The 24186-nt window shown below is 47.2% G+C and overlaps 2 protein-coding genes across 4 annotated transcripts; one reads left to right on the top strand and one right to left on the bottom strand.

Moving 5' to 3' along the window:
- Positions 1 to 1708: 1708 nt before the first annotated feature.
- On the bottom strand, positions 1709 to 13446 carry L2HGDH (L-2-hydroxyglutarate dehydrogenase). 3 transcript variants are annotated; one of them, XM_072986921.2, is made up of 10 exons: positions 13265 to 13446; positions 11046 to 11161; positions 10020 to 10171; positions 9106 to 9237; positions 8311 to 8473; positions 7404 to 7438; positions 6614 to 6781; positions 5987 to 6144; positions 4407 to 4538; positions 1709 to 3267 (listed from the first exon to the last, which is right to left on the bottom strand). In XM_072986921.2, the coding sequence occupies exons 1-10, from the start codon at positions 13405 to 13407 to the stop codon at positions 3072 to 3074; spliced, it is 1395 nt and encodes a 464-aa protein (XP_072843022.2). In that variant the 5' UTR covers positions 13408 to 13446; the 3' UTR covers positions 1709 to 3071. The 3 variants fall into 3 exon arrangements, with proteins under 3 accessions (XP_072843022.2, XP_078240476.1, XP_078240479.1); XM_078384350.1 differs by lacking the exon at positions 13265 to 13446 and having other exon boundaries at positions 10015 to 10171; positions 11046 to 11149; XM_078384353.1 differs by lacking the exons at positions 9106 to 9237; positions 10020 to 10171; positions 11046 to 11161; positions 13265 to 13446 and adding an exon at positions 8868 to 9038 and having other exon boundaries at positions 8311 to 8757.
- A 1558-nt stretch (positions 13447 to 15004) lies between these two features.
- DMAC2L (distal membrane arm assembly component 2 like) lies at positions 15005 to 19195 on the top strand. The gene is made up of 4 exons (XM_072986923.2): positions 15005 to 15154; positions 16614 to 16822; positions 18198 to 18369; positions 19068 to 19195. The coding sequence occupies exons 1-4, from the start codon at positions 15048 to 15050 to the stop codon at positions 19180 to 19182; spliced, it is 603 nt and encodes a 200-aa protein (XP_072843024.2). The 5' UTR covers positions 15005 to 15047; the 3' UTR covers positions 19183 to 19195.
- Positions 19196 to 24186: the final 4991 nt, after the last annotated feature.

Genomic DNA, 24186 nt, shown 5'->3' with positions numbered 1-24186 from the left:
CCACTTCCCCATTCCGGAGGTCAGCTAAGGGCACTTCCACAGAATCGCCGGCCGAAACGACAGGAAACTCCTCAAGAGCCCCTTCAGCCGCCTGGAATGGACCATTTCAATTGCTTGGTTAAAAGGAGAACAGAACTCCCTCTTTTCAAGTTTTCAGCCCGTAGGCACGTACGTGGCTTGCTCTGCTTTCGGATGACGGCCTCCTTGATGTGGTCTCTGATCTGAATGCTAGATGTGTTTCCAGTTTGCACTTTTCTATTTCTGAGCCAGCTGTTTTAACAAATCTCAGCCTTGTCAGTTTCGCTGTATCAAAGGATATATGAGAGAAGATGTTCTTCAGGTGTTTCTAGAAATCTCCAGTAAGCACAGCAATACACAAAATGGCACTTTAACTGGCATAACGTATGCAGATGTGAAGTTTGCATTATTCTTATTGAGGGAAAGACGTTGACCAATTTATGCAAGACATCTCGGATTACAAATATCAGCTTGCTGGTTGCAACTAATGATTCCTGTGTTACATTCATTGTTCCTGCTTTTGAGGAAGCAATCACCCCTTCTCTCAAATACTAGACATCGTTCTAGAAACTCCCATGATGATTTAGCACGTGTAGCTTTTCTTTTGCCTGTGCAGCCATCCTCTCCTCTGCCTTCGCAGTTCATGTAATGTGTCTGAGAAATCAAGAGACTCCCTCCCTCCCTTTCTATCCATTACTCTTCCTTCCTTCCTTCCTTTCTCTCTCTCACCTTCCTTCCTTCCACCCACCCACCCATCCATCCATGCAAAGAGAATACCATCTTCTCAACAGTAGTGTGCCTTAGCACTCCATGTGTGAGGAACTTGCCAAGCAACCTGTCTTTCTCCCTGGTATGAACTGTTTTACATTATTTTACAATATAACACTTTTCAGTGATATTTCTCAAAGGGCTCACAATAATAAAATCAGCTTTATTGGCAGACAGTCATGTTCTCCCAGTGACAGATTCAAAAAAGCAGCTGTTCTCCTGTGTGGCATCCATACAGTTCCTCTCCCTTGAAAGAGAACAGCAACTGTTAGGGGGTTACGGAGGAAGAGAGAATGGCTAGAAATTCTGGGAACCTTGGTCCAAAAAGGTGTAATTTCCCATCTCGGCTGAGCAAAGATGCTACCTGGTTCTGGACAGATGTTTCTTAAGCCCCCCCCCCTTTAAAGCTCTGACTGCTGCTAATGGTTATTTTAAGTACAATAGGCAAAGGTTTCGGTTTTATGGAAGTAGAAGCTCTTAGGTTTGTGAATGCAGAGGAAGGCTGGCACAGTGTGTCTCTCGCACTTATCCAGTTTCTCAGGAAAAGGACCTTGGAACAGACGTGGGAATAGATGTAGGAGGTCCAAATTTGTATCCCTGTGGATATGAAAATTAAGCAGGGCACCAGAGGTGCCATGGAGGTCGGTTCCCTCTCCCCCCCCCCCAGAACTATTCTGGGCTGCATGTGGTGCACGGGGGCTGTTGTCACTAATATGGTGCCGATTGTGGAGCTAGCCTGGCTGGTGTTTCCCTGCCCCCCTTATGCTGCTGACCGCTCCTGTGAAAAGGTGGGAGGACGAGTCTCCTCGCTCAGCCACTCAGTGGTCAACATCGCAGGGAGGTGGGAAGCACCAGTTGGGCTACTGGGGATTGGTACAGTGTTACCGACGATGCCCATGTATGTCACGCGAAACCCAGCACGTGGGCTGGGATGGTTCTGGGGGGGAAGGTCCAAAGGGCCCAGCCGCCCTGTGGTGGTGATAATCATATTCGTCTCCCCCAGGAGACGAATATGAATATCCCATCTCTAACGAGGAAGCTTCAGTGGCTCACACTGATAATTCTGTGAAGATGTTAAGAGCTTTAAAATTATCTTAATTGCCACACTTAGGTTTATGCCACATTTCACTACTCATCAGTCTGAGCGTTAAGACTGAGCAACAGGGAAATGTCACATAAAAACAGATGTTAACCTATAGGGAGGCTTTGTACGAGTTCATTTTCTAATAAGAGAACATCTCCATGAAGGCTGATTTTTCACCCAAAAATCCATGATGAGTGTGGACATTTTTACACAAAACTAGACAGAATTTAATGAGATGCTGCTCTCATCTTTCCACGGCTTGACCACTCAGAAAGAGACGAGGATCTAATCAGAAAATGAAAAAGCGATGGATTTGGCCTGCTGATTTTCAGCAATGACAAAAATTGGAAGACCTTCTAAGAGATGAACTGCGGCTAAGGCGGATTCCCCCACCCCAAGCCAAGTCAAGCCAAACCATTCTTTGCCTCCTGTACTTAAGGCACGACCATAGTCTTGCTCTGTTCTTGTTCATTCAGACGGCTTGGCTAGTTTCTCTGATTTGCTCACATAGTTGGCTTTCCGGCAGCAGCTTCCTGCCCCTTACTTAGTGAAAAGACGACACGGAGGCAACGTTTCTGTGAACTCCCAATGACAGATTCACTCATGGAGTCTGCCATCGCCTCCACTGTGGCGTGGACAGACAAGAAACCGTGTGGGAGAAGGCTGGACGTTCACAACGGATGAGACAGGTAGTCCGTGGCCTTCCCACTCTTCCCACCTTCAAGGAATTAAGCTGCTGCTTCCCCAGAGAGGGAATGAGCTGATGCGCTGGTAAACCAGAGCAAGGGTTGCAGTCGCTACTTGGCCGCCTTCTCTCTCTCTCTTGAACACAACATCCGCACTGGGGCCCCCGAGGGAAGCAACTCTTCTGAGGAGAAGCAGAGGGGACCTCCTGTGTGTCAGCTGCTGTCCTGCAGACACTACAACCCAATCTCTCCCCCCTGCCAAATTCATACGGCGTTCGAGGGGCCCGTCGGATCTTGTCTCTACTTGTTATATGGCCTTAGTTGTGCAATGCAGAACACGGAGGCATTCTAAGCTTTCTTCAAGTTAAAGGAGTTCGTGATCGCCGCCTGGTCCTGACTGCCTCTATCCAGGCAGGCAGCAAAGATCTTGTGCCATTTCCTCGGTTGTCACTCACAGGGCACAGGGTCCAACGGCAGTAGGTATAAAACAGGCCCCCAAACCTCCAGTGTACTCGTCACAGTTCGAATCTCCTCTCCACCTCGTTAGCAATCATTTTTGCAATGGCAAGAGAGGAGGTCGCAGCAGGGGAAGGAGCGTTTCGGACGTGGAGAATTCGGCCCCCAATGTCTCCGGTGCCTTCATCAAACACAAAATCGTCTATTAAGTTCCCATCGTTGTCCAAGGCCTGAGCTCGGACGCCAGCAGGACCCCTGCAAGCACACAAGGAGGAGAAGAAGACAGGCATATTAACAGGGGTGGGGGAAGAGATGAAACTGGAATAAAAAGGAAAGTGTGAATGTTAGACACTTGAAACCACCTTTTTGTGCTCCTAACATTTTAGCGGCTTTACTGCCTTAAACGGCCATTTAGTATCTTGGCATTTTAGCCCATGCCACCCTCTGCGTGGTTTTGTTTCACAGCAAATGCAAAATAATTCTATGGCTACATAAATAACATTGGGGTACCAAAGCCACTAGGCAGTACAATAAACACACCCCACTTGGTGTGTCACTGCCCCTGTGTGCAGCTTAAAGAATTTCCTGGAGAACAACAGTGTGACCTCGAGTCAATTGTGACTTATGGCAGCCCTTTTCAAGGTTTTCTAAACAGAGAGTATTTAAAAGTGGTTTACCATTCCCTTCCGAGGGCATCTCGGGACGGTACAGCTTACCTGAGACCACACAGGTGGGCTCTCCTGTGATGCACAGTGGAGAGATATGGTTTAGACCAAAAGGGCAAACAGAAATATTCTGCAACGAGCACCCTTTCAAATTGTCTCCAATACAGGACAGGAAAAGTTTCAACAGTACTTTTCCTACCCCAGGTTTCCCCAGAAGGGAACGGATCCCTCTCTTCTCAATCTTCCCAAAACTACAATTCTCAAGGCTCCCCAGGAGGAGGGCGCCATGAAACCCGCTGAAGTCAGCAGCATAGACACTCCTTTGTGGGAGCCCCATGCCTCAAACGGGGCTACAACAAAGTCATGCCCTCATCGTGTCATATAAAGGATGTCACACAACGCCAGGATGCTGTTCGTTTTCTTGATCCTGCAACTAACCAAGGAGGAGGTAGGGACTGACAGCAGGACAACATCCTGTCACCTTTTTTTAATTGCATGATAGTGCTGAGAAGCAGACAAATGACAATCCCAGGCGGCTGTCTTCAGAGACACAATTAGGCGGCCTCTCTTAGCACCCTTTTCTGCCATCAGGCTTCCCCTTGATGAAGGAGTTCAGGCACCTGGGGACGCCGCTTTTGGAGATCATCCCGTTTACATTCCCTCCTGTGGAAAGAAAGGGTGGTGGTTCTTGTTGCTGCTGTTTTGTTGTGGTGGTTTTGTTTTTTTTACCTGAGAATATCGTTGATTGTGACTTCTGGTATGAATTTCTGTAGCTGCTTCAACTGCGCGCTGAGGAAACAGGCTCTGTACATTTCTCCCACCCCGTACGAGAAGTTTCTGAGCACCAGCTTCCATAAGCCACTGAGGAGGAAAAGAGCGACGCTTACTGCAGGCCAAGACACAACCTGCCACCTTTGAGCACTGAGCCCTGTCAACTCCATTTGCAGGTTGTCATGGTTTAATTCCTTCTGCACTCTTGTTTTGGAAATGTCTCCTCCTGGGGTCACACATCTGATTTTTTTTTTGAAGCCACCTTCAAAATTTTGAATATAGCCTTTCTACTGGCCAATTTTCCCGGGCCAAAGGGTCTTCCATTCCTACACTGCCGTAAAAACATGGGAATCTCATATTTTCCTTGTAACGCCTTGTGTTCCAAACATGGGCGCAGCAGAGATCTGCTAGGAAATTGTGTCAGAGGAAGAGAGACCAATAGTATGATCTTTTTAAAGAAGACGGTCTGGGGAAGCCTTCATCAAGAAAAGAGAGCAGATAATGTGATACTAGGGGGAAGAGGAGGATGGGGAAAAACCAAAAGCCAAACAATTTTGTATTCAAGGACCATAAATGTAAAGATATTGCAGAGCACAGAGGATGATTTAAGGAGGAAGACAGCACTATCATAGCGGGGGGGGGGGGGAGAGGGGAAAGGAATGATATGGGCCAGAATATAGAGGTGTCACCAGACCACCCTTCATGGCCCAGTGGTCAACCTGTAATCCTACGGTCCAAAACTCTGCTCCTGATGTGAGCTCTATCCTGATGGCCTCAGGTCGCCAGCTTGAGGTTGACTCAAACCTTGCCATCCTTCCAAGGTCAGTAAAAGGAGTACACAGCTTGCTGGGGTTGGGGTGGCGGCAATGTGTAGCCTGCATATTGTAAACTGCCCAGAGATTGCTTAAAGCACTATGGGGTGGTCTATGAGCAGCACACTTTGCTTTTTTTTAATGCCTAGAAAAGCAACAAGCACCTCATCAATAAGGGACTGTTTGCCTCCAAATCCTACCCATTTTATTTACATATGGATAAATCAGCAATCCAATTCCAGCCACATTCCGTACCCAGACCAGCAACCCCGGTAGTGCTACAAGTGTAAAGCCACCTTCTGCAAGAACAATACACTGGGATCCTATCTACAGAAAAAGGAACTTTCTTGCACGGCCTACAGCAATAGTGCAGATCTCCTCATGATCTGCTTCAAGATGCAGAAGAAGGGCTAATAGTCCCTTTTCCCCTTTAAAAGTGAGGAAAACAGATTCTTGTATTCTCGAAGGCTTTCAATTCTTATTGAAAAAAATGGAAATCAGGCCTGCTCAAAACCCAGCTCACTCTGTAGTCCTCTCCCCCTCGCTGTGGCCCTGTCCTGCTAGATGACCAGTCACAGGGATCGGTCACCATCCAAACCTTGGTGGTTATTTTCTGGTAGCATCTGGAAAAGGAACAAGATGCTCTGCCCCTAACGGGGTCCTAAATGTTCCAGGGCAGCCTCCCAACTCTGGCAAACGGGTCACCCTGCAAAGGACGGAGGCTACCTGTAAGCAGTGGCCTCCATGAAATCTTGCAGACTGAAGTCATAGACTCTGTAGCCCTCTCGTTTGAAGGCGAGAACAGCATTAGGGCCAAGCCAGACACTGCCGTCCATTCTTGGGGTAAAATGGATGCCCAGAAAGGGGAAACGGGGATCCGGTACCTGTCACAACAAAGCACAAGAAACACAGCCTAAATCAAAATGCATCTAAAAGAACCACATATCTGCATCACCCTTGGAAGGCATACAATGTATAGTTAACTATTTCCCTTCCACCCTCTGAACACAGATGTTCTCTTGTTAAGACGGCCAATTTTCCCCCCAAAAGTATTTCCAGCTCAAGATTTGAACCCTACAATTATAACCGTCCAACCTTTTGCTGGACAATTATACTCCAAAGCTTTGGAAAGCAAATCAGGATCTCGAAAATGGTTTCAGGAGTCATCCAATCACAAATGAATCTTCTGAAGTAACAAGTTTCACACATGCCTAAGGAAAACAATTGAGTTTGGCCTCACAGATATAAAAACCACAGCGGTATTTTCTCAAAGCATTCAGGAACCTCTAGTTGAGATTCATTTAAAATACAGAACAACAGTGCCGAAAACACACAAGGAACCAAAGGCCATACCGGATAAATATTTCCTCTAACCAAATAGCACTTCTCTGGCTTTAGCACCAAATAATCACCCCGGAAGGGCACGATTCGAGGCTCTGGGCTGCAGCCGCTGATCTGAGAGAGGCGGTCAGAGTAAAGCCCTGCGCAAGCCACCAGATGCCGGCAGCGGACTTCCTCCCCCTGCAACAAAATCATAAGGACAACCTCAGGGCCCCATCTCTGTCCAGGCAGAGACGTCAGAGACCTTAGGGAGCCAGCAAGGAAGCAGAGTAGCAATATGACAGTGGCTAGAACCCTGTTACTAACACATGCCCGTGGAAATTAAGTGGTGCAAATCACAACAGTGAATTGCCACCATATAAGACGTCCAGGCTTCTATTCTTCACCATGCACCAGTCACATGACTTGGAGTAAGACGAGGAATACAAGCTTCAAGGTCCTTAACTATCAGCAATTTTGAAGTGCAATTTATGCCATTTGACTTAGTGTTTGATGTAATTGCAGTGTTATAGTCAGGATCACAAAGAATGAGGCCCCCAGTGATGGCTGTGACAATCACTGGGAGGATTCTGGAGGATGCTCATGCACTCGTGAAGGGAGATGATAGAAGGAAGAGGATGGACATCCCTATGAAATAAAAAACCTGAAAACCAAACCTATGCTTTTTTCTTCTTTGGACCGGTTTTGTGGTGAAGTATGTCAAGGTAAAATATGTGCATTTCTGACTCAGGAAAGTTAATACAGTAAAATATGAAATACAATACACTTCAAACAACAAATCAATCTGAAAGCTTAGTCTTACCTTAGAATTTCTAACAACAACAGGATATTTCAGTCCTGTAAACAATAAGATAAAGAATAATGCTATGTGGGTCATGAAACAGTTGTTGGCCCTAATATACAGTCCTGAAGTAGGACAATGAATGATTCTCAGAAGCAGGCCTGGCTGGCTAGCAGACACGCCTTCCTCCCCTCCAGTAATGTTGCCTTTATCAGAACAACCTTGTATATACCATGTGTTGCAACTATGGTGAACTCACATTCTCTCTCCTTGTTTTCTATTTTCTTGAACCCAACTCAGGAAAATATCACTCACAGAAGTTTCAACACATTTAATCTTGAAATAAAGGACAGGTCTCTTAATTAACATTCAGCAATTTGAATCAACCTGGTGCATGTCTGGGTCGGTGTGCACAGGGCGCGTGCGTGTTCCTTCGGCCCTCAAAAATGTGGAGAATACATTATGTGGCTCTCATGCTAAAAAGTTTGGAGACCTCCTGGGTTCTATCACAATTGTTCTCAACCTTAGGTCCCCAGATGTTCTTGAACTACAACTCCCAGAAGCCTTCGTCTCTAGCTGTGCTGGCCAGGATTTCTGGGTGTTGTAATCCAAGAACATCTGGGGACCCCAGTTTGATAACCACTGCTCCAGCAGCTAGCTATAGCCTTTTTCCATTTTAGTGTATGAACTAGTTCTGACATGAAATTCCGAGTCTCTGGAATGGCTTCCAAAACAATTCTTGGTCAAAAACATTTGATCCACTGGTCTGAATCTTCCACACCACTCTTTCAGAAGGCAGGCCTATAAGATCGGCATAAGACTAATTCAGTTCAATTTAATTTCATTTACGGTAATTCAACAGCTATGGATCACAACAAAACCTTTAGCTCAGACTGCACTAAGGGAGAAAGTAAAAAGTTAACTTTACCTTCTTCACTTCCGGGGGGACTTTCTTTTGCCATCTGCATGTCTTCCACCTCAAAGTCGGTCAAGACGGTCCCACCAGCTGCCTGGAAATCCTCAGCATAGGCCAGGGCCACCTGCCTGTAATTCACAATGCCCGTGTAGGGGGAGTCCAAGGCTATCAAACCCTGAAAAAGTGGGCGTAGCAAAAAAAAAATCAGCATTTCTATTCACAAGGCGCAGGTTGAACAGGGGGAAAAACGAGGATAAGGAGACGCACTTCCAAGCAGTGCACATTTCAGTATTGTAGCTTTAAACGTGAATGCCCAGTTATTGCATTTCCGGACTAGATAGGCATGGCAGACAGTTCAAAGGAGAGCGCAGGGTAAACAATTCAGACAACTGAGTTCTAGTTCAAGACAGTCAAGAAGCTACTGAGCCAGGCAATCAATATTTCTCTGGATAGAGAAATCTGAATTAATGGTTGTTCTGGGTTTTTCGGGCTCTTTGGCCGTGTTCTGAAGGTTGTTTTTCCTAACGTTTCGGCAGTCTCTGTGGCCGGCATCTTCAGAGGAAAGCAACCTGAGTTAGCTCTGCCTTTTGCCAATCTTAGAACCAGCCAGTTGTAAAGTATTAAGGAAGAACCTTTAACCACACACACACTGACCATTAGGGAGGATGTTGATCTGCATAAGGATGCAGACAGTCCCAGGGACTTGTACGAAAGAAATATTTCATGCTGAACAGCAAGTCCTCACCCGACCAGATAGGCGGGATATAAATTAAATAAATAAATAAATAAATAAATAAAATAAATTACTCGACAGTAAGGCTCTTTCTCTTGGATTTCTTTGGAAGTTATCAGCTTCAGCCCTCGGACATTGTTCTGCAAGCCGCGCTCATAGAGTGCCTTGAGTCTCGGAATTTCTTCCCGTTCAACTGCCACAATCAGCTAGAGAGGAAGAAGGCCATAAAAGAACACAGAAAGACCACGTTGTACAACCTAGACTAGGCCAGAGGTTCCCCACTCTGAGTCCCCAGATGTTCTTGGACTGCTACTCCCAGAAGTTTTTTCACCACTCGCTGGCCAGGATTTCTGGGAGTTGCAGTTCCACAGTTGGGAACCACTGGGCTAGGATTACACCACATTAAAAAGAACACTAGCTTGTTTGTTGAATATTAATATTGAATGAAATGCAAGCGGCTTGCACAATGACTCAACAAAGATTCTGATTGCATCATAGGTAAAGGTAAAGGTTCCCCTTGACATTTTAGTCATGTTCGACTCTAGGGGGCGGTGCTCATCCCCGTCTCCAAGCTGTAGAGCCAGCGTTTATCTGAAGACAGTTTCCATTGTCACGTGGCCAGCGCGACTTAGATTCGGAATGCTGTTTACCTTCCCACAGAGATGGTACCTATTTATCTACTCGCAATTTACATGCTTTCGAACTGCTAGGTTGGCAGGAGCAGGGATAAGAGATGGGAGCTCACTCCATCATGTGGATTCGATCTTACAATGGCTGGTCTTTTGACCCTGCAGCACACAGAACTGCAAACGACTTGAAATAGTGGAAACAATTTCAAAGTTGCACAAAACCGTTCTTCCAATTTAGGTGTTTGCGGTACCCAACCTCTCGCTCTGGCTGAATAAAAACATCAGTTCTTCCCTCGAGGCCTCCCTATCGATCTATAGTTGCCGAGCTTAAGAAGCAAAAGGTGCTGCACCTACCATACCTTCCCGCACTGTTTATACGGGATTCCCTTTTGGTCACAGTACTTGTAGCAGAGGAGAGATCCTTCCACGCATAGCTTCGCTTTCAGGGATCCTGGTGTGTAGTAGATTCCACTGTGAATAACACCACTGTTGTGTCCACTCTGATGGAAAGCTAAATGCAAGGGATGAGGGATCAGGATATGGGGAAACTTTGAAAGAGGTGCTACATGAACCTCAGGAAGCTTGGGCCTTCATTCTTTTGGTAAACCGTTGGATATGTTTTTTGTTATTTTTATATTTATTAAAAGATTTTCACTGGAAGATAGCCATGGGATATACAAAATGAGGACAAACATGGTTATATCATCAAGGTTCCATAAGATGATCCAAAAGAGAATCAACATGACTTTAAAAGGCAGTAAGATACAATAGAACAGAACAATCAGCTAAAATGGATGGGAAACAGAAAAAAACACTTACTGATTTAAAGATGGATAGAAAAATCTGAGGTAGCCCTACAGTACTTGCTTTGGATTGTGACATACTCTAAATCGATTTTGAACATTCTATTACATAATTTTTTATTTTCATCCAGGTGCTCTAAGGGGTTAAATCCCTCCACTACGTATTCTGAGTAATGCTTAAAAGATTTAAATTAGGAGAAATACCTCCAAATGTACTAACTTGCCACGAATGTTTTTCCTATGGAAGCAACAAGTTGACAATGTTTTTGCACAAAGCCACCAAGGCTTTGTGAACTGATGAGTGTGGAAAGAATAGGCACCTGATGCACAAGCAGTTTTGGAAAGCTGTGGGAAAATACATTACTCCGTTTGGAGAGCTACCTGGTGACTGTTACACTCACTTTAATGCTTGTTGTTCAAAAAGCCGCCGATGCTGGAGGTATAAAAAGTCATCTAGAGCCCTGACAATTTAATAGGCAGGCAGAAAGGCAACCCCAGGAGCGGGGCAGTTAGAAGGTAGAAACAGACAGGTGGAAATAGTATAGAAGGTTGTGATGTGTTTTGTGAGATCTTGTATCATACCTAACTCCTTTTCCTTTTCCAATACTCCAAAAACAAGGGATGGGTGTCGCAGGCTGAGCTCCCTGGCCGATGCCAGTCCCAGGATGCCAGCTCCAATTACAGCCACATCAAAGGTGCTATGAAAATGGGTTTGAAAAGGATTACATGTTGCTCCATTTTCGTCCCAGAATAAGCTATCAGACCATTTCTGTGTTCCCACCTCTGCCCTTCAATAACAATACAGTGGTGCTTCACACGACATTAATTTGTTCCACGAAAATTGCTGTAAAACTAAAACGATTTTAAAAAGCCCATAGAAATGCATTAAAACCCGATTAATGCTTTCCTAGTGGCTTCAAACTCACCGTACAGTGAAGATCCTCCATAGCGCGGCCATTTTCGCTGCCCGTGCAGTGAGGAATCCGTGCCAGAAAACAGCGGGCAGCCATTTTTTTACCTGGCAGCCATTCTGAAACCACCGATCAGCTGTGCGAAAATCATCACTTTGCGATGATCGGTTACCAAAACGGGACCGATCATCGCAAAGCGAAATTCCCCCATAGGGAACATCATTTTGCGATCACAAAAACATCAATGTAAAGCGATTTCGTCGTCAAACGGAGCGCTCGTAATGCGAGGCACCACTGTATCCCATTCTACTTGTAAATCTGTAAAAATACCAGTTTAGTTTAATGGAAAGAAAGCTAGGCCAACTCCGTTATGAAACTCACCGGGCACATTCAGGCTGGTGCTTAGCACCTAGCCTAGCCCATGTGAATTTTGTGAAGATAATATGAGGTACCTGGGGGAAGAGACCCCAGGTGGTGCCCAGGGTGGTGGGGTGGTCAACCACTGAGTTTAAAATAAAACCAATACTGTATGAGTACCTCAGGGAGGCTGGAACAGAGTTCCAAGAGCAAGAAATGCAAAATGAAATGAATAAACAAAGGAGGAGGTACCTCGTGGGCTGAACTTTGCACAAAGTGGGAAGGTCAAGCCCATAAAAGTGTCCCGTTTCCAAATAGGACTTTCCTTTTTTTAAAAAAAATACACTGATACCCAGTCTAATGAGTGAAACAAAGTCAAAAGTCCTGAGGAAAACTTCCTTCAAATCAGTCTAGGAATCTGTCAAATCTCTTTTCCACTGAAGTTCCCAAGAAACTGAACAGACGTACATGTATATATATATGTACACATACTGTATATATACATACTTCTGTGTATGTGTGTATATGTACATACATACATAGCTGGCTGGGTAGCTCAGTGAGTAAGGTATCTCTGATTGGGAGTTCGATTTCCCACTGTGCCTCCTGCAAGCAGAGCCGGTGGTCCGTGTGGCCTTGGGCCACCTGCACGCTCCCATCATCCCATCCTCATGTCCGCTGTGGCTGGGGGATGATAGCAGTCCGAGTCGAAGATGTCAGAAGGCTGCCAAGGGAAGGAAGACTGATGTGGTTTGGCTGACTTTGCAGTAGCATCACAGTCAGCGATGCTTCAAACCACACCAGAAGCCCCTGGTCGCAGGGAGAACTGGATTCCTGGGGGGTGACTTTAAAGGTGGAGCAGAACCATTACAAGGGTTGTTGGGTTTGTTTGTTTGTTTTGCACCAACACGTGCAAAGAAGAGGCAACTTCTCACCGATGCCGGTGCCCTCTATATGCACCCCAACAAAATAAACCGGTCCCTGGCCTGGAAACGGTGTGGCCGGGGAAAGCTTCCCCGGTTTGACTCCTGCCTGGCGAGGCATTCTGAAATCCCTCACCCTCCACAAGGCAGAAACTCAACGGGCTTGGCCCCTTCTCTCTCCTCCCCCACCCCCACCCCCCACAATCTGGCCTCTCCCCTGTTGAACTCCTGCCTGTCTCGGTGGCTCTCAGCCCAGCCAAGAGTCCTCCCTTCCTGGGGGGGGGGAGGCAATTCCTGCCCGGTTTCTTCCACCCCACGGGCCTGGGGTGAGAGTGGGGGGGGGAGGCCAGCCAGGTGTGCCTTTCGCCCCCCCGTGTGTGTGTGTGTGTGTGTGTCTGTCTGTCTGTCTATGAGGGGTATGTGTGTGGGGTGTGTGGAAGGCTGCCCCTTCCTCCTCCCGTGAGGGACTACCGGGCCCTGTCTGGGGAGGCTGGGCTCGGTGTTCCCCCCCAAGACTCACCCCTCCACCCACACACACTCGTCTCCCCCCCTCAAAAAAGGGCGTCCTGTCCGTTAGGCAGCCCCACCGGGCGGCGGGAGTCCCGCTCACCTTCTCCCGGGGCGGCCTCCGCCGCTGAGGGGGCGCGAAGGGCCCGGAGGGAGGCCTCGGGGACGCCGCCAGCAGGAGGAGGAGGAGGAGGAGAGGGAGAAGAAAGGCCGGGGCCCCCGGCCCCTCAGCGCCGCCGCCGCCATGGCCGCTGGAAAACCCTTTCCCTCCCTCGGCTGGCTCCCTCCCTCTTTCCGTGGCACCGCCCTCGAAGGCAGGCCCCGAGACAGGCCCGTCCCCGGAGGAGGAGGAGGAGGAGAAGGCCCGACGGGGACCTCAGGACGGACATACAGAGCCTCCCCCCTCCCAAGGCAAGGCCCGCGTCGGCCTGAGGGGGAGCTTCCCCTCAGGGCTCCCCTGTGTGTGTGTGTGGGGGGGGGGAGAGGGTCCCAAGGCGGCCCCTGCGGGGGGGGGGAAGTGGGCGGCGGGGTAGGAAAGGAAACCGAAGGTGAGGGGACGGATTGGGGTTGTGGGTGTGTGTATAGACACACACACACATATTAGGCGTCTTTTATTTCGTGGTCCATCTGATACACACGCCCCCCCTTTATTTTTAATTCCCTTTTTTAAAAAACACACAAAACTCTCTCCTGCTGCTTGCGCAGAAGGGACCCGGGCGGCCTTTCTTTGCTTCTTTCTGCCTGGGGGGGGGAGGCAAGGAGGTCCCCATGAATTCCTTTCCCGCCCCAGGAAAGATGGAGGAGGAGGCGAGGCATGGAGGCGGCGATTTCATCCTCCCTTTCCCTTCTTTCCGTCTCTCTTCGTGTTTGCCCAAAGCTGACCTTTCCAAGGGAAAAGGCTAGTCTTTAAGGTGCCCCCCACCCGCCCCTGGACTGGTCCCTTTTGTTTTTATTTTAATATTATTATTGGTTTGGTTTCTGTGGATTTTCGCTTAAAATATTTCTTGTTGCCTTTTGTTGTTGTTGTTTTGGTTTCTGTGGATTTTGCCGGACACGCTCACACCGACCCATGGGGCGACCTCTTCCAAAACGACCAAATAGGTGTACCCGTTGTTGCCCCAGGAGATGGGGTGTGAAAGCACCGCACCCCCCATGCACCCCCAATCCCCAGAACTTGGAAGGAACGATTGACCACCACCACCACCCTATTTTGCATTTCTTGCAAAGGCCAGGATGATGGTGGTGGTGGTGGGTCTCTGACTTTCGCCACAAACCCCCAACTGAGCCCAGCCATTGTACAAAGAGACCCTCAGGGGAGGATGCTGACTTCCCCCAAAGGTGAACCGCCGGCCCTTGTGGACGGCCAGGAGGTTTATATCCTCCGCATCACGCTCTTCTCCCTGCTCCATTTCCATTCTGCTCTCAAACCAACCTCTCTTTTATTTATTTAAAATATGATGACCACACTTTCCCCCCTTAAAAGGACCCCAAGGCAGCTCACAAGGATTAAAAGGCAGTATTTAAAAGCAAAACAAACAAACAAACAAAAAAACGGTGAGTGGCTAAATGTATATCGTGGCTAAATCTTTCACTCCCTATGTCTGAGGAAGTGGAGGGCCATCGATGAAAGCTCACTGTAAGAAATACGGCCATCTCTAAAGTGCCACTGTGTTTTGTTTTTGTTTATCAATGCGCGGAAGCAATTCTTGTCTCTGAGCCTTCCCTCGGCTCCCTGTTGGTCGGCAAGCCCAAGCGTAAACGTCTTGGTTATGTTTTCCTAGTCCTCTGTTTTAACTCAACTTTAGTGGCCAGTCCATAAATGTTCTTGTCGTGCTTTGTCCAGGGATCTTATCGAGCTGCCACTGGTATAAAGAAGTGCCCGCGCGATGCTGGTCGGAGCGCTGACCCACCGAATGGCCGGGTGCAAGAAGGTGCCATCCACTTGCCAAGGGCCCCGGTGCTTCTGGGGATGGCTAAACAGCATTTTCAACAAGTAAGAGACAGCACCAAGCAAGGAACAACCACGTTCCCACAAAAGAGGCTTGAAAGACAGTTGTGGAAATCACAATTAGTTTTAAACAAGTTCAACCCATCACAATTCCAACCCCTTCCTAAATCCCATGGGAAATCCTTCTACCTTGAGGCTGAGCTGTGCTAGGATTTTCATTGGATTCTGAGCGGTTCTCGGAGCTCAAGATGCATCAATGCATTTCACCTTGAAATGTGGGGCATGCCTGCTGTGACCAATGACTTTTTGCCCGGAAAAGGCATTTGCCCCTATGCAGTTCCTTGCCTGTATTTTAAAACCGCAAGGGAGCTGTTTTCTCTGAACCTGTAAACTGGCTCTTGTTATGGCGCCTATCCAGGGACACGCATGTGTGGATTCTCCCTTTAATTGGCGCACATGACATGTTGCTTTAGCACCATTCATGTCTGCTAAGATGCATGGTGTAAAAAACACTTGTAGAGGTTCTTCAGAATAGGAGATGAGAGGGAAAGTCCAGGATCCAAAGGATGTACAAACGCAGAGCTTCTTTTTGGTTAGGGTTGCTGAAGGTTAAACAGTTAAAGAGGTTTGTAGACTGTTATTTTTCAGGAGGTTTCCTCTTCTGCCTAGAGTGGTCCTCACACGACCAGATAGGCGGGATATAAATAAAATAAATAAATAAATAAATAAATAAATTCTGGGAATAATTTTCAGGTTCTAGCAAGAATGTGTGGCCAGAAATGGTTGCCTTACAACTCCCATCATCCTTCACAGTGGACTGGGCTGGGCTGGCTCTGTGATAGGAGTTGTAGTGCAACATCATTCGAAAAAGCATTTGTTTAAGCATGGGAAGCAGCATCTCGTTAAAGGACAGTCCTGCCTGCTCTACAGGTAAGGTGACGTGGAGTCCTTCGAAGATTCCGAATCCCAGTTTCCACAGTCAGTGGTGATGTGAACTGGCTCTTGGGAATTGTTTCTTGAAGGACACCACATTACCTCTCCCCAGACTGCTCCGTCTGAAGGTGTTTCTGCAGAATCGCTTCTCGTCCAGGTAGCTAGCGGCCTGCCCAGAGTCCTTATAAGCAGAGATGCAAAGTGTTTGGAATCTGGGACGGGAAGCCGGATACCCTCCCACAGGTTTATGGTCTTTGCATCTCGCACGCCGGTTTTTAAATCTGCAAACTGTGTCAGTTCACTTCCCTCACTAGTGGAGGATTTCTGCCTCAAATACCAATTCCAGAAAAAGGGCTTTTCCACAGGACTGCAGGAGGGGGAGGAAAGCATTACATCCGCAATCTGTGCCTGCTTGGAGCCCCATCATTTCCCCCCCATCCCATTCTGGTGATGCTGCTTGTATTTTCAAAAATCGCTTCATAGGGCATCCAGCTTCTTGAGCTGCAACACCGTCGCTTTTTTTTTAGGGGGTTCTGATTGGGAGTAGCTCACCCTGCTTCCTTGTTGACAGGGTAGACTATGAACGGATCCAGGCAGTCGGTCCAGACCGGGCTGCTTCCGAGTGGCTTCTCCGCTGTGGGGCACTGGTACGTTACCACGGATTTGATAAATGGCAGCAAGATTACAACGGACTCCCTTCCGGGCCATTAGGAAGATATAAGATACAAGCAATAAACGCCACAGAGTCTTGCATCATGTACAGAGGATTTGATTATTTGGGTAAGTAGCTGAAACTTACTTGAATACAGAGCAATTCTGGTTTATAGCATACGTACCCAGTTTTGTCTTTCATTATTGCTAGCTGAGTGACTTTGCGAAGGTTTCTGTTTTTCCTGCCTTAAAATTGCCCAGCTGGACTCTCTCCAAATAGATTAGACCATGACTGGCATCCACCAGCAGGACTGTGGTACCTGCTTTACCTGGTCTTCTCTTAGTCTTACATGTGATGAGCCAGAAAGAGCCATGAACCATGGATTTTTAACACCCACAACAGAAATAGATATTGAAACTGTTGAACACAAAAGAGTTTTAATCCCAGTATGTTTTGAGCTGGGTACTTTTAGCAATATAAGAAGCTCATCTGTTTTCTACAGAAGGAAAATGCTCGTCTGTCCAATTCTTTGCTGCGGTCTATACAAGAAGGGCCGTTTCTGGGCCTTCCAGATGTTGCTAGACTACAGCTTCCATAACACTACACCTTGGGCTGTACTAGCTGGGTGTGTGTGTGTGTGTGTGAGCCTAGCCAGGAGAAGTGGTGAGAGAGAGTGGATAGGAATCGAATAGCATCTGGAGAGCCAAAGAAGCCCAGCCTTGGTCTGCATGGACGTGGAAGTGGCTCTTCTGGGTTTCAAACAGGCGACGGTACCAGGAGTTGTGAGAGAATGAATCGGGCAACTCTCGTACGAAGAGAGGTGTTCCACCCATGACCTACAGCCCGACCACTGTTGAAAGAATACTGTCGTTTCTAATAAGAGTGAACAAAGAGTGTTCATAATCTACCTGTGAAAACTCAACTGGTTTGCCTTCCTGACTAAATTCAAGGTGCCAGAGTGAGCCTTCTCCCCGCCCCGGGGGGGGGGGGGCAGGCCCACTTTTAAAAATCTGAAACTTCTGTTACTGCTAGAGGGAAGGTGCAAGGCAGCCTTTAAAGTGGTGGTGGTGGGGAAACCTTGTTTTTGTAAGAAGTGTGTTGGTTTTTTGTTGTTGTTTGGATAGGTGAGGATGCTGGGAGTGAGCGTGCCCTTTCAGGGTCAGGGTGGGTGTGGGAGGGGGGGGGAATCCTGAACCGTTAGAAGTTGTAAGCCACCCAGAGATCTTTGGGTAGAGTGGGCGGCATATAAGTTAAATAAATAAGTTGCCCATCCTTTCCCTAAGGGATCGCCAGGGACAATCTTTTATCCTTTAGATTGTTATGAAACCCTGGCTTGGCAACCGCACCTGCTCCCTTTGTGGTAACACGTGGACATCGCTAGCCAGCCACTTCAAGGAAGCCTCCGAGCTTGTTCAGCGTGTGGACAAGAACGGCTGTCCAGCAATCCTTTTCCTGTCTGAGAAGCCCCCCTCCCTTAAGCCACTGCTGTAATTCCACTTTCAGAGGGCCTGGAGCACGTGGAGGAGATCAGGTTTTGCAAATGCATGTACCTTCAGGACGAGTGCTTGCAACGGCTCAGTGAAATCCCCAGCCTGCAGAAAAGCCTGCTGCGCCTATGGATCATATCCTGTGGGAACGTGACAGACAGAGGCATCATCGCCCTGCATAAGCTCAGGTATGCTGCCCACCAAGGGGCGGCTGCGTTTTTTTTCCCCCAAAGCAACACATGTGCTGCACACTTGCCAGTTTCCTGCAGTGGAAGAGGGGTTGGGGGCACACTTTTAAACTCCTGTGTAGCTCTGGGAGCCCTCATTAGACCAGGATTTCCTGGCAAGTGTTTGCAGCTATGACTGTCGGGCGGTATCAAGATGATGAGTGGCATTGCCTGCAGGTTATGTAGCAGAGAACACAGCTTCCCTGCTGGCCAGTGGCACCAGGTTTTCTGGGACCTCTTAAACCGAAACTGAGTGGATTTAGAAACCTCGAGAAAATTAAGAGAAGATATAGCAGATAAGGCATTGCTTCCAAAACTCAAAAGCTCATCTCTTAGAACTGTTTTGAATGTGGCTTCACAGTGAGTTAAGTGTGTTGTGGTGCCATCCTGTGTGCTCAGAACCAATTTTCGCTAAGCTCTAGTGGGACTTAATCCCAGGTAAAGACATTGATATCATCAACCTTCCAGAATGTACTTATCTTTTGTATTCATTAGCACTTCCTTGGAGTGTGTTCTCTGGCTAAGCCACAGAAGTTCGTCTCCCGTTGTAGACAGCTGAATGTACCTTTTTCAGGATGTGCCTTTGTGGTTTTCTATGGCAGCCAGGGAGTTTTTTGCTAACTGTAACTTTTCTTCCTCTTCAATTTCATGTTGTATAGCAATCTCAAATATTTGTTCCTGAGCGATCTTCCTGGGTTAAAAGAAAAGGAAGCGACTACAAAGATCCTACAGAAAACCGTACCTGCCCTGGAGCTGGAATTAGACTTGGAATAAAGGCATTACTGTACCCCTTGGCTTCACTGCATTGTTAAATCAGCAACAGGGTGTGTGGATTTGGAGTGCCTGTCGCTGTTCCTTCCCCCTGTGGTCTGTTCTCCCTGCCTGCCGCTCATCCTCACCTCGCCGAGAGAGCCTTGGCAGCCCCAGTGGACCCGAGATCCTTTTTTCGGGTGATGCTACAGGTGGGTGGCTGAATGGCCATGAGATGTGGGGGAGAAGGACAAAAAAAGGAGGAAGAGAGAGAAGCCAAAGGAAGAGAGACGGGTTGTCCAAACCTGGACTGCATTTCAGGGGGAGGAGAGGGGGAAAAGCATTTAAGCCAAATAATTCATCAGAGGAGTTTCTGGAGCCATGTCCGGGAAGAGAGGCGATAGGGATTGTGGAAGAGATGAGTCGCTTCTTTAAAATAGTTTCTGGCGTGGCTACGTTTGCGTGCCCGTCTGTCCTGCAAAAGCTGCATGGGTTGTTGCCTCTCTAGCTTCTTCACTATTTCCTTAAGCAGATTGTGAAATACGCATGATGTGAATCTGCCCAAGGGCCAGGAGCTGCTGAGAAAGGTCTCTTGCGTGAGAACCTGCCTCTGTCAGACCAAAATGTTACCTGGGCCTGGTGCTCGCTCACACTTTTTCCAGGGCAGAGAAATGCCACCAGAGCTTCTTAGAGAGACCGCACCAGTAGAAAAAGAGGGCTTCCAGCCCCCGTGTGTTCTTCTTACAGCCTCCTTACAACCTGCCTGTTTTGCAGATAACCTAGATTAAATTAGATTAGGCATCCTCAGTCTTGAGAGACGATGGTCACGTGCTCTGAATGGAGGACTTGGAACAGCGCCTAGGGTGCCTGAGGAAGCCATTTTGAGAGTGACCGTCCCTTCCACACTGAAGACAAATACAGTCTGTCCCCTGTCCAGCTCCCTGATTTTGCTCCCAGATTGAGCCATGAAGAACTCAAGATGGGATGGTGAAGAAAACTGCTGCAGAAACTTTTGAAGGAAGGTGCTTTGAAGTTTTTCCTGGTTACCATATTATGCTAGTGTGTGAACAGCTTTTAAAACTTTTTGTTGGTAAGTAAGCCAGGTGAATATTCGTAATAAAAAAGGTACTATTTACTGCGGCCTTGGTAGTTGGCTTTCGGTATGTTTTGCTTTAAAGCTGTGCCTGACCCAGAAGCCTGGGATTTTGACAGAAGAATGCTTGAAGGAACGAGCAAAGAAAGTTTGGGTCTGAAAAAAGAGGCAGAAAAAGGCGGGAGTGGAAGAACAGGAAAGGATCACGAGAAAAGGCATCTCTCTCTCCGCTGATTTGAGAAAGTGATTTGCTGTTACAGTGCTATCTGGATATTTGCAAACAAACCTAGCCTAGAAAAGAAACAAGCTTAGCTGTGTCACCACCAAAGGAAGCCAGTTGGGTGCCACATCAGGCTGGAGGAACAAGACTTAATTCATGCGTTTTATAATGCCCACAGAATCCCGTTTCAGTCATTGATTGGGAACAAAACCAACACAGGTCCTCTTCTTTTAATTCTGCAAGAACAATTTTAACTTACAACTAGGACAGTGCTCAAAATGGGGTTACATCCGTGTCAGTCCACTGGTGGTAGAGCAGGGGAGGGTCAAACTCCATTTCATCTTGGGCTGCGTCGGCATTAGGGTTGCCCTCAAAGGGCTGGTTATGTTAAGACTATATAAAGGTACTTACTCTTTACCATATTAAATATAACCCTCCTCATTCGGTGATTACTTTCTGACTGTATTTGTGAAGGCTTTCACCACCGGGATCTAATGGTTGTTGTGGGTTTTTCGGGCTCTTTGGCTGTATTCTGAAGGTTGTTCTTCCTAATGTTTCACCAGTCTCTGTGGGCCGGCATCTTCAGAGGACAGCACTCTGTGCTCTGGTGTCGTTGGCTTGGGAGTGGAGTATTTATGGCTGTGAGATGGGCTTTTGTCTTTTTTTGTAGATGGGTGATTAGTGCGTCTTGTTATGGGTGTATTGTTGTGATAAGGAGGAGAGATTATCTGTCACTGTGGTTGATGGGTGTCATTAGCTGGTCTTTTGTGTGTAGTGATCCCCGGTCCTTGTGCCTGGGTAGAGTTCGTTGACCTTTTGCACGTAGTATGTTTGATAGCTGGGAGCCAAGTTTTGTTGAGTTTCAAACTTTCCTCTTTTTTGTCGAAGTTCTGCTGGTGCTTGTGGATTTCAATGGCTTCCCTGTGCGGTCTGATGTAATGATTGCTGGTGTTGTCCAGTATTTTGGTATTTTGAAATACAATGGTGCCTCGCATTGCGACGTTAATTCGTTCTGCAAAAATCGCTGTTGAACGAAAATGTCGCAATGCGAAATAAAAAAGCCCATAGAAACGCATTAGAACCTGATTAATGCGTTCCTATGGGCTTAAAACTCACAGTTCAGTGAAGATCCTCCATAGCGCGGCCATTTTCGGTGGCTGTAGAGCGAGGAATCCATCCCAGAAAACAGCGGGCGGCCATTTTGTTTACCCGGTGGCCATTTTGAAACCGCCGATCAGCTGTTTTAAAATCGTCGCTTTGCGATGCTCAGTTCCTGAAGCAGGGAACCGATCATCACAAAGGAAAATTCCCCCATAGGGAACATCGCAAAGCGATTGAAAAAAATGTGTTGCAAAGTGATTTCATCGCTAAACAGAGCGCTCGCTAAGCGAGGCACCACTGTAGAATTTCATGTCCAGTTTGTTTTAGGGCATGTTCAGCTACTGCAGATTTTTCTGGTTGTTTTAATCTGCAGTGCCTCTCATGTTCTTTGATTCTGGTGTGGATGCTTCATTTTGTAGTTCCAATATATACCTGGCCACAGCTGCAAGATATCTGGTATACTCCTGCAGTGGTGAGGGGGTCCCTTCTGTCCTTTGCTGAACATAACATTTGTTGTATTTTTGTGGTCACGGACCGCATGGGAAACTTGAAAAAACACAATCTACAAACAGTATTCAAGCCCACCACAAAAATACAACTAACGTTATGGTTAGCAAAGGACAGAAGAGACCCCCTCACCACTACAGGAGTATACCAGATACCTTGCAGTTGTGGCCAGGTATATATTGGAACCACAAAATGAAGCATCCACACCGGAATCAAAGAACATGAGAGACACTGCAGACTAAAACAGCCAGAAAAATCTGCAGTAGCTGACCATGCCCTAAAACAAACTGGACGTGAAATTCTATTTCAAAATACCGAAATACTGGACAACACCAGCAATCATTATGTCAGACCGCACAGGGAAGCCATTGAAATCTACAAGCACAAGCACAGTTTCAACAAAAAAGAAGAAAGTATGAAGCTCAACAAAACTTGGCTCCCAGCTATCAAACATACTACGTGTGAAAGGTCAACGAACTCTACCCAGCCACAAGGACCGGGGATCACTACACACAAAAGACCAACTAATGACACCTATCAACCACAGTGACAGCTGATCTCTCCTTCTTATCACAACAATACACCCACAAGACTCACTAATCACCCACCTACAGAAAAAGACAAAGGCCCTTCTCACAGCCATAAATACTTCACTCCCAAGCCAACTACACCAGAGCACAGAGTGCTGTCCTCTGAAGATGCCGGCCACAGAGACTGGTGAAACGTTAGGAAGAACAACCTTCAGAACATGGCCAAAGAGCCCAAAAAACCCACAACTACTTTCTGACTCTTTGCTGCTTGGAATGCTGGGATTAGAAGTCCCGCCAGGCGGATACCCAGCATCCTTGCAGAGCATTATGGGTGACCAAGTCAGCGCCTGCGTATTGTACGCTGCACAGTAGCAGGCAACATGGTGAGGGGCACATGAAACCGTCCAGTGGGCCAGGTTCAGCCTGCGGGCCTTGAATTTGACCCGTGTTGTAGAGCATCATTTTAAAGAAGTTAGGAAAGTGGGTTACGTTTCTTTGAAATGCCCCTTCAAGAGATGGATTCACACGTTGCCACCTCCCTAGACAGACCTTTTCATATCTTGCCCACATGAGAGCAATACCACCGGTCGGAAAGCCAGTGAGGTGATAACACTGCCCCCTCTCTCTGTATGTTATCCACTCCTTGCACTCCTGCAGACACTGACAGATGTCCCAGCAGATGGACCCTACTCTGCTGTTATGTTTCCGTTCAGAGGAAGTTCTCGGCTATCAGAAATCCTGGCAGTGCAAATGTGAAAATGCTTCCTTACAGCTAGACTCTCTACCAAGTTGCTGGGCTCCAATTCCCACCATCCCCATACACTGTGGCCAACGGGAAAGGCTACTGTATTTTTTGCACCATAAGACTCACTTTTTTCCCACAAAACAGGGGTGTGGAAAGTCTGTGCGTCTTATGGAGCTAAGAAAACAGATTATATTTTCCTGTTATCTTCTCCTAAAAAATTGGTGCGTCTTATGGAAAGGTGCGTCTTATGGAGCGAAAAATACGGGTATTTTTGTAGTAGAATTACAGCACTCGCTTCTGGGACAGATTTCAAATCAGTTCCTTAGAAGAGGCATAGGACGTAATGTTTCTGAACACAGGTATCTCACATTAAGAGAGAATCAGAAAAAGGATGAGATATGCATCATCCAGAGTTCTAAGACAGCTAACTCTTCTCTACGCAAGGGACAGAGGGAGAACCGGCTAAGACCTGAGCATTTTGCCATAAATGCAGCGTCACAGAACTTGGCTACATGTTTTTTTTATGAGCCAGCTGCGTTGACACACGGATCCTGCAAACACAATAAATATGCCTGTTTTTGCCAAGTGGTCTTTGATTTCTCTCTGTCCAAGGACAGGAAGCAAATAACTTCTATCGGGCGACAGACTATTAATTTCCAAACAAGTTGCAGCGAACAGAGGTGATGCCATAATGGTACCGGGGGCCAAAGGAAGCAACGCTCTATATGGCAAGAGTAGCTGCTGCCGGGTAGCAATAGTGTCTCTCCAGCAGATGTGGCCTATTCAAGACCTGAAGTCGCTATGGACCTAAAAGCCTACCCCAATCTCCCCC

This window comes from Pogona vitticeps, chromosome 1 (genome assembly GCF_051106095.1).
Source record: "Pogona vitticeps strain Pit_001003342236 chromosome 1, PviZW2.1, whole genome shotgun sequence".
Taxonomy (NCBI): Eukaryota; Metazoa; Chordata; class Lepidosauria; order Squamata; family Agamidae; genus Pogona; species Pogona vitticeps.
This window is presented reverse-complemented; position numbering and strand designations above follow the sequence as displayed.

What these genes read in the sequence shown, in the direction of transcription:
- DMAC2L (XM_072986923.2), top strand. Translation starts at nt 15,048, where the DNA reads ATGCTGGTCGGAGCGCTGACCCACCGAATGGCCGGGTGCAAGAAGGTG. An exon ending in CAGAGGATTTGATTATTTGG is followed by an intron (nt 16,823 to 18,197) that starts GTAAGTAGCTGA and finishes TTCCACTTTCAG; the next exon opens with AGGGCCTGGAGCACGTGGAG. An exon ending in ATCGCCCTGCATAAGCTCAG is followed by an intron (nt 18,370 to 19,067) that starts GTATGCTGCCCA and finishes CATGTTGTATAG; the next exon opens with CAATCTCAAATATTTGTTCC.
- L2HGDH (XM_072986921.2), bottom strand. Translation starts at nt 13,407, where the DNA reads ATGGCGGCGGCGGCGCTGAGGGGCCGGGGGCCCCGGCCTTTCTTCTCC. An exon ending in GGAAAAGGAAAAGGAGTTAG is followed by an intron (nt 10,172 to 11,045) that starts GTATGATACAAG and finishes CCTTGCATTTAG; the next exon opens with CTTTCCATCAGAGTGGACAC. An exon ending in CGTATAAACAGTGCGGGAAG is followed by an intron (nt 9,238 to 10,019) that starts GTATGGTAGGTG and finishes CTTCCTCTCTAG; the next exon opens with CTGATTGTGGCAGTTGAACG.